Source organism: Salminus brasiliensis, chromosome 15, assembly GCF_030463535.1.
Source record: "Salminus brasiliensis chromosome 15, fSalBra1.hap2, whole genome shotgun sequence".
Taxonomy (NCBI): Eukaryota; Metazoa; Chordata; class Actinopteri; order Characiformes; family Bryconidae; genus Salminus; species Salminus brasiliensis.
This window is the reverse complement of record NC_132892.1, coordinates 33929010-33938767: the sequence shown is the minus strand read 5'-3', so window position 1 is coordinate 33938767 and position 9758 is coordinate 33929010. Positions and strand designations below refer to the sequence as shown.

At 43.5% G+C, this 9758-nt stretch overlaps 1 protein-coding gene across 1 annotated transcript; it reads right to left on the bottom strand.

Moving 5' to 3' along the window:
• Positions 1 to 407: 407 nt before the first annotated feature.
• Positions 408 to 8775, bottom strand: LOC140535579 (NACHT, LRR and PYD domains-containing protein 12-like). The gene is made up of 9 exons (XM_072656974.1): positions 8685 to 8775; positions 6943 to 7995; positions 4324 to 6115; positions 3119 to 3319; positions 2792 to 2965; positions 2546 to 2716; positions 2308 to 2463; positions 1029 to 1075; positions 408 to 940 (listed from the first exon to the last, which is right to left on the bottom strand). Exons 1-9 carry the CDS (start codon positions 8773 to 8775, stop codon positions 408 to 410), a joined length of 4218 nt encoding a protein of 1405 aa, XP_072513075.1.
• Positions 8776 to 9758: the final 983 nt, after the last annotated feature.

The following is a 9758-nucleotide window of genomic DNA, read 5'->3' as shown; positions in this document are numbered from 1 at the left end:
TATTATATATATATATATATATATATTATTTATTTATTAATTTATTTATCCTGCATTTTATATATATATATATATATATATATATATATATATATATGCAAGATGTAAGCCTAATTTATTGGCTTCTTACAAAAATTCAGGAAAAAACCATGACAAACACATATATAAGCATATATAAGAGTTGGTCTTCACTTTCATGGCCAGTCATATTTAGTTCATTGACATATTTGTGCAATGCATGCTGCGTATTGTAGTGAAATGACCTTGATAAATGAAAAGGATTAAAAAAAAGCAAGAGACTAAAGGATGTAATGCTGTGCTGTGGAATATTATATGATCACATTGTTGTTATTTATAATTCCTGCACTGTTCTGATTTGATACAGGTGTTAAAATGCAGAGTAGGAGCTAATCCACGCTGCACAGTGAAACTGATGACTGCGGCACGTCAAGCTTGAAGCCTGCATAGAGGGGCGCAGTGAACCTGGACTGGAACGTGTGTATGTGGGTCAGTTTGCGTCGTTCGGAGACGCTGTAGAAGGACAGAGTGCCAGCTGGCCAGTCAAGATACACTCCCACCCGGGTGGAGGTGGAGCCGCCCTTCACCGTGCTCTTACTCTTGTGGCAAACGCTTTGGCAAAGTTTGTCAATTTCCAGGCTCCAGGATTTGTCATTAAACCCCAGACTGCAGTCATCCCCTTGTCCTTTCCTGCTGATCTCTTTATAGGTCAGACCAGTGATCATTTTCTTATGCCACTTGGCCTCCCAGTAGTGGCGTCCGAACAGCGGCTCCTTGCACAGGACTTGCTTACAGAACTCGAATCTCTCTCTGTGTTTGGGATACTCCGTCCTCTGTCTTTGCTGTATGACCCTCCTGTTGTCTTCAGACAGAGTGAGGTTGGTGTTTGTCGTGTTCGGATCCAGTGTGAGCTCACAGGCATCTGAGGATGGGAGGCCAATTAGATGTGGGTTAACTATACAACTGTACATTGGAAGGTACTGTAGGATTGTAATTTCCTCAGAACTTACATTTAGCAAGGCCTGGTTTGATCCGGCCCTGTCCTCCATGGTCTGTGCTACATATACAATAAGAAATACACAATGATAAGAGGATTGCTATGGGAAACAATGTTACATTTACATCTTATCCAGGGCGACTTACAAAAGTGCTTCACTGTTTACTCAGAAAATACCCTTAGCTAGTTTCTAACAGCTAGGATCCAAATGATTCATCTAAGCTTAGACGCTACTAAATACAAAAGTTGTAGCAATACTTTGGCCATAATAATAACAAACAGGTTCTCACCAATGCATGTATGAAAGCAGTCAACAATTTAACAATTTAAAAAGGAGAAGCGCAGTGATTTATTGTCTAATTATCTAATGTCTAATAATTTCTTGTGTAATTTTTTTATCCAATGTCACGATTTCCCCAAAGTTATGGAGTGTATATGGAATTTGACCTCCACTTTGAGGAGATGTCTTAGGTAGTTGGGGCATATTTGTGTTATGTAATAAATGACTATGAAATTGTGAAAGAAACTATTTGTAGTGTGCTACAATTACATTTCGCAGTTTATGTTATGTTATATGATACATTTCTTTTGTTAAGATGCAAAAATCGAACAGTTTTCAGTCCACTTTATAATCCACAGCCTAATATATGTGCTTTACGTCTGCCGGTTGGAAATAATGTCAGTGGTAAAAAGCCGATCTGTACCAAGAGCCCTTCCAGCTTCAAGTACGGCTCTGCTCGACCCGCCATCCTTTAAGGATTCTTTATGGAAGACGAGCGTCCAGACTTTTTACTGTCCTGCACCGAAGTGGTGGAACGAACTTCCCATCGGTGTCCAAACAGCAGAGTCCAACGCTCGCTGTCCTCAAACCCAGACTGAAGACCCTCCTCTTCTGAGAGGACTTGGGCGAAGTGCAGAGTATTATGGTCTCCATATTGACTTTTGTGATTTTCTGAGTGAACAGCGAAGCACTTTTGTAAGTCGCTCTGGAGAAGAGCATCTGCTAAATGCTGTGGTGCCAGTGGTGGCTCGGCAGTTAGAGCTCCGGGCTCTTGATGACAGGGTTGTGGGTTCGATACCCGGGCTCGCCAAGCTGCCACTGTTAGGGCCTTGAGCCCCACTGTGTGTGTTTTTACTGCATGGATGGGATAAAAAGCAGAAGCCAAATATGCCCACTCTCTTTTTGGTACTCATGCAGAGTTACCTTCTCCTACCACACACAACTCAACAGCCAAAAGCCTACAGTCTAAGAGTGCCTATGAACACCGTCATAAGAATTACAGTATACCCACTTCAGTGTCTTCAGCTTACAGCTCAACAGCAGCTTCATTCCAGATTCTCCTGGATGATTATAGCTTAGATCCAGGTCTTTCAGTTGAGACTGATTCGAGCTCAGAGCTGAAGCCAGAGAACAACAGCCATCCTCTGTGATCATACAACCCGACAACCTGCAGAGAGAACAGGGCTTGTTTAGGAACCACATGCACACACTGTATTCTTCGAGAGAAAGGTGAAAGTCAGTATATTTACTTCAGTATCTCCAGTTTGCAGAGTGGACTTCCCAGTCCCACTGAGAGTAGCTTCACACCTGAATCCTGCAGGTCGTTGTCACTCAGATTCAGCTCCCTCAGTGTTGAGTCTGAGCTGAGAGCTAGGGCCAGTGTCTCACCGCTGACTTCAGTAAGATGGCATCCAATAAGTCTGAAACACCAACAATTACTCAACCTTTATAAATGCTGCCGCTAACTGAGTAAAACTGTTCCAACGGATTCTGACCTGAGTTTCTCCAGTTTACAGTGTGGACTCTTCAGTCCTTTCAAGAGCTGCTCCACTCCAGAATCCTGCAGGTCATTGGTACTAAGGTCCAGCTCTCTCAGGCAGGTCCATTTCAAGCTTAGAGCCTCAGTCAAAGCTTTGCAGCTTTCTTGGTTGAGATTGCATCTCACCAGCCTGATATAATTATTTACAAATTGGAATTAGGTTAAAGGGTTGCTCTTTTTGTCCATAGTTAGACATTGACAAATTATTAGCAACACAAATATTAAGAAAAAAAGAGAAATTTGCATGTTTTTGTATAAATAAGTATAAAGGAGAAGACTTAACCTCAAAGTTTCCAGTTTGCAGTTTGGACTCTTTAAACCATCCGAAAGCAGGCTGACCCCTACGTTACGCTTATTTTCTGTGCTGAATGATGCATTTGCATCATTGTAACTCATATCCAACTCTCTCAGGTGCGAGTTGGCCAGCTGTAGTGCCAAGGCCACACTGTCAATGGACTTCTCGGAAAGTTCACAGTCTGCGAGCCTGAAATACGTCATACATATACACATATAAGCATGTCGGTTCATTTTGCTGGTGTAAAGTCAGAGACAGCCAGCATTGACACTGATGTGTATAAAATGTACATTTACATTAAGGGCATTTAAATGTAAGGCATCTCTTCTCCTGAGCGACTTACAAAAGTGCTTTGCTATTTACTCAAGAAAAACCTCAGCTAGTTTAAATAGACTAATAATTTAAAGATACCTCTTAGACTCTACTAAACACAAGTCAATATGGAGACCATAGTACTCTTCTCTTCGCCTGAGTACTCTCAGATGAGGAGAGTCTTCAGTCTGGGTTTGAGGACAGTGAGCGTTGTTCGGACACCCAGGGGAAGTAAAAACTTCGGTGCAGGACAGTAAAACGTCTGGACGCTCGTCTTCCGTGGATCTTAAAGGATGGCAGGTCGAGCCGAGCCGTACTTGAAGCTGGAAGGACTCTTTGTGCGGATCGGCTTTTGACCATTGCCATCAAATCCTTGCTTGATAAACCTGTAGCAGCGCTACACCATGAACAGTACCATCTCAACCAATGTCTGGATCTACCACCCAAATACAATGTAGAAACTGCCCAATGAGGCTCACAAATGCAGCAGATAAGCGCAGCAACAAATGGGCTACAGTCAGTGACTGTACATCTATCTAGAGGAGCTATAAGGGAGGTGGGCCTCAAAAGTGGTCACTAACTGAAAGAAAGAAAGAAAGTGGTTCTTATAAGGTTCATATTGAATATAGTTGAATTTTTATTATTATTACTATTATTATTATTATTATTATATAATTATAATGATATATTTTTGCCTTTCAAAAGAGTGGTTGGTATGTACGAAAATATGGCTTGAGCAGTTCCTTTCCTTCCATTCCCACCTTTGTGCTTAGTGCAGTCTGGTTGGAATTCCGTTCCACACTTTCCCATACATGTGTCCAAATACTTTTGGGGACACTGTATATAGAGCAATTCTAGACTTTTTAATAATGTTTGCTTACAGTGCCTTTCTGCAGCACTTCACAGCCGGTACCAGTCTTCTCCGACCTTCCACTGACGTGATGTATTTCTTCAGGTCAAACTCGTCCAGCACTTCCTCCGACATCAACAGCACGTACGCCAGCGCAGAGCACTGAGCCGGCGAGAGCTCTCTGGTGGATCGCTTTTCTGACTGCAGGTACTCTTGGATCTCCAAATGCAGTGTGTTGTCATTCATCTCGAGTAAGCAAAGGAACAGGTTGATGCATCTTTCTGGGGAGATGTCCTTCCTCCTAATGCCTTTAATGTACTTGCAGGTGCTCTCGATAACCTCAGCGCTGTCCTCTCTGTGCAAGAGCAAGGCCTGCAGGAGGTCCTGATTGGCTTCCAGAGAGATGCCAAGGAGGAAACGGAGGAAAAGATCTAGAGAACCATGAGCGTTGAGGAGTGCTTTATCCACGGTTTTCTTTAGCAGATCCTGCAGGGACATGTTCTCCCGCTCCGTGCCACTTCCTAAAAATATCTCCAGTGTTCTTCTGTCCTTCTTTACACAAGCTAGAAATACATGAAGAGCTGCGAGAAATTCTTGAAAGCTCATGTGAATAAAGCTGTAGAACTTCTCTCTGTAGATGCCACGCCTCCTCTTGAAGATGGCAGTACACAGTCCCGTGCTCATCAAGACTTTGCTAAGATCACTGTTGAAATCTCTCAGCTCTTTCTCAGAGAAGATCAAGTTGCCTTTCATCAGTTCCTCAAAAGCCAGCTTGGCAAGCTTGAGAATTAAGGTTTTATTGAACTCTAAAATCACTACAGGATTCATTAGGAGGTTTTCTCCATGTTTACTGCTGTCCAAGCGTGTTTGAATGATCAAGAAGTGTATGTACATTTCGGTCAACGTTTTCGGTATTTCGGTATCTTCAGCTGGCACGGACTGGAGCACAGATACCAGGATCAAACAGAACACTGGTATGTGACACATAATGTGGAGGCTCCGAGACATCTTAACGTGGGAGATGATTGCATTGGCCAGAGTCTCGTCCTTAATCTGCTTTCTGAAGTACTCAAGTTTCTGCTGATCGGTGAAGCCTCTTATTTCCGTTACACGGTCAGTGTATCTGGAGATTTTCAGCGAAGCCTCTGGTCGCGAAGTCACCCAGACCTGAGCTGAACTCAGTAGGTTCCCCTTTAGAATGTTTGTTATCAGAACATCAAGGGATGTCTGTTTTGTCACATCTGACAACAGCTGGTTGCTTTCAAAAGCCAAAGGCAGTCTGCTCTCATCCAAGCCGTCCAATATCAGCACAATTCTGCTGCTAAAAATCACGTTGGGAGAAGCTTTTACGTCCTCTAGCTCAGGATGGAAGTTCCAAAGAAGCTTTTGAAGACTCCACTGACCCTTGTACAAATTAAGCTCTCTGAAGGGCATGTACAACACGAGATCCACATCCTTTTTGGCTTTACACTGCGCCCAGTTGAGGACGAACCTCTGCACAGAAACCGATTTTCCAATACCAGCGATCCCTTTGGTCAGGACGATCCTACATTTCTTGCTCCTTTCTGAGGGTGTGAGGATATCATCGCAGGCGATTGAAGCGTCGTGTGATGCCTGTACTCGAGACGCTCTCTCGATTTGCCATATTTCATGTTCATTGTTGACCAAATCGCTCTCACCTTCAGTGATGTAAAGCTCTGTATAAACGTCCTCAAGGGGTGTCTGCTTTCCTTCTATTGCTGTGCTGTCGATCATGCCAAATTTCTCTATGAAAGAAGACTTGAGCTTCACACAGATGTGGCGCAAATCGGCCGTATCTGAAACTGAGAAAACAGAGCAGCAGTCAGTAAGAACAGCTGGCAGGCATATACTGTATGTCCTACATCGATGTTTAGCAAGTATTTTCGATGGGTTTATCCTGTGTGATCACCTAAAGGAGGCTCGGCAAAACAAGACCATGTAAGAGGTCGCACAGTTCGTTAAGTGGAAATCCATTGAGGACTTGTGGCTGTTTGGAAATATGTGGAAAAGCAAAATCCAGACATTATGGTTGCTATGTGGTGAAGAATGTGCGGGAAGTGCTTTTTGGTGTGTCAGTGATAATTACTAATAACAGTTTTGCAGCATTAACATATTTTTTTCCCCCAATTTTCTCCAAGCTAATTTTACTTGCTAAGTCTCTGCCTCGTCACACATTGCCACCAAGCTGGAAGGGTAAGGGTTAGCATGAGGCAGTTAGACAGTTGCACCACTCAGGAGATTGTGAAAATAGTGGTATCACCTTACTAGGATGCCTCGTAGATCCTCACCTCATTCAGTTAATATTCAATTAAATGCAACTGAACTGTAAGATGAATATAATCCCTAAACCTAATCTTAACCCTGAGATTTTGGTCAAGTTTAGGATTAGGATTTAGGGTTAATTTAAGGGTGAGGTTAAGGTTATCATTGTTATCCAGGTAATAGTGGATTAGCATTTATAGAGTGAAAACGTTGTCATTACCATTAGAATGTTTTCTTCCATCTGGATAATCTTTAAAAAAAAAAATAATAATGATATATTTATTTCTTCTGGTAATAATAGATCTTTATCATGTTAATAAATTGTTTATTATTAACAGAAAACATTTAATGATAAAGTCATACTTACAATCATCTTTGTGTTTTGAGCAAATTTCAATACTGACAGGGCCATGTATGACATTGTGGTGCAGTGCAGGAGCATTGATGCTTCCTCCAGTCTGAGCTGTAATGGTTGACTGGATGGATGGAGTCTGGGCTGTGGTGGAGGACTGAATCCAGGGAGTCTCATCTGTGGCGGTTGATTGGATGGATGGAGTCTGGGCTGTAACGGTGGACTGGATGGATGGGGTCTGGGCTGTGGCGGTGGACTGGATGGATGGAGTCTGGGCTGTGGTGGAGGACTGAATCCAGGGAGTCTCATCTGTGGCGGTTGATTGGATGGATGGAGTCTGGGCTACGATGGAGGACTGGATGGATGGAGCCTGGGCTGTGGCGGTGAACTGGATGGATGGAGTCTGGGCTGTGGCGGTGGACTGGATGGATGGAGTCTGGGCTGTGGCGGAGGACTGGATGGATGGAGTCTGGGCTGTGGCGGTGGAATGGATGGATGGGGTCTGGGCTGTGGCGGTGGACTGGATGGATGGGGTCTGGGCTGTGGCGGTGGAATGGATGGATGGGGTCTGGGCTGTGGCGGTGGACTGGATGGATGGGGTCTGGGCTGTGGCGGTGGACTGGATGGATGGGGTCTGGGCTATAGTGGAGGACTGGATGGATGGAGCCTGGGCTGTGGCGGTGAACTGGATGGATGGAGCCTGGGCTGTGGCGGTGAACTGGATGGATGGAGTCTGGGCTGTGGCGGTGGACTGGATGGATGGAGTCTGGGCTGTGGCGGAGGACTGGATGGATGGAGTCTGGGCTGTGGCGGAGGACTGGATGGATGGAGTCTGGGCTGTGGCGGTGGACTGGATGGATGGAGTCTGGGCTGTGGCGGTGGACTGGATGGATGGAGTCTGGGCTGTGGCGGTGGACTGGATGGATGGTGTCTGGGCTGTGGCGGTGGACTGGATGGATGGAGTCTGGGCTGTGGTGGAGGACTGAACCCAGGGAGTCTCATCTGTGGCGGTGGATTGGATGGATGGAGTCTGGGCTACGATGGTGGACTGGATGGATGGAGTCTGGGCTGTGGTAGCATCCAAAAGGCAGCAGAAGTTAATTTTATTAATACTTAGTATTTTTAGTGTATTTAAACATCTGGACATTCGAACCTCAAAGCAAGAGAAGACCTAGAACAAGACCAGGACATCTGGAAGAATGTGCTTTGGCCAGATTAATCGAAAGCTGAATTATTTGGACACAGAGACACATATGGGGTAAACCAGACACAGCATTCGAGCACAAGAACTCTGCTGTTTAGCATGGAGGTGGACATGTTATGGTTTGAAGCTGCTTTCCTGCAGTAGGGCCTGGAGATCTCTCCAACATATAGAATCACCTAGGACTTCTTTACTGTCTCAGAGGGAGCTTGAGGGATATGGGAGGCCATCTGTCTAAAAGCTAAAGCTGAAACGTCCCACAGCTGAAAGATTTCTGCATGGAGGAGTGGGAAACACTCTCTCCCAGTTGATGTCAGAGCCTGGTAAATTATTTCATCCAAGGGGAGACATACCAACTATCAGAGCATAGGGTGTGCAAAGGTTTTCCTCACATATTTCCTCCATCTCTTATAACATCCAGATGTTTAAATATATAAAAAAAGACAAAGATTGTCATAGGGTGTCCTCAAAATAGTAAGAACTCACTGTTAAAATATGCAGTAATAGGTTGATAAAACTGGCATGCTGTAGCAAAGTAGCTCATAAACAATATTACCTGCAATGAGCCGGGTTTGAAAGGTCATACTTAGGAACCAGGTGGACAGAACGATCAGCAGAGCAGCCAGCAGTTCAAACACAAACTCCATTGTCGGTCACGGAGGGAAGGTATTCAGCCTATCACAGCAACACGAGTAAACAACTTCTATAGCTTTTGCTAATTTAGCTGCAGATTTCTCTGATCGCACCTCAACAGCCTCTACAGCGTGAAGGTGGTGCATTATTATATTTACACAACGTCATACAGGTCAGCATTTTATGATATTTTACTTTTATTAAAATATCATATTTACCCAGTATCACTGCCGAATGTGTATTTCCCTTTGTGTTCCAGCTCTGTTTTAGGTCTGCTTGATATCTTCCTTACTGCTGTGAACCAAAGGTCACCGTTATCAGTTTACAGCAAATATACATGGCCTTGTGTATGATATCATATATATAATATAATCTTAATATAGCATAATATATAAGCAATAAACACACAGGAGACAATATGTTCAACATAATCTGACTTAATTTAGCAATATTTAAATACATATTATCAACTACTGCACATGTTACAGATTACAGCAGTGTGCCAGTGGTCTCAGGCTTTCCAGGAAATCCTAGGCGCTCGCTCAGATGGAGGCATTCCTGTAATATGCAGTGTCTGGACATTTCCCTCAGGGCTTATTAAAATATCTATTGCGATCATAAACTGTGACTGCACACGAAAACGAAAGGGTACCAGGGTAAGGCGACCTAAGGCCTAACGTATGTGTGGCACACGGTATGTTGAACATGTTGGTCATTTTTGAGGAGCATGTCATTTCTGCTACATGCCATAAAATCAGTTTCAGTTTCATATAGCGCTATAATGCGCTATATGCAAATGTTTGGGCACCCCATGATGATTAATATGTGTATTTGAATACAGTGTAAAGTGTCTTTCTAGACTAAGACATATTTCAATTACTGTTTATTCGCTTAATATAATTTGTGGCATTAATTTTACACATGCCACATTTTCAATCTATTAAAATAATATTAATTAAATAAATAGTAATTTTCCAACCTGATCAATTCAGTAAAT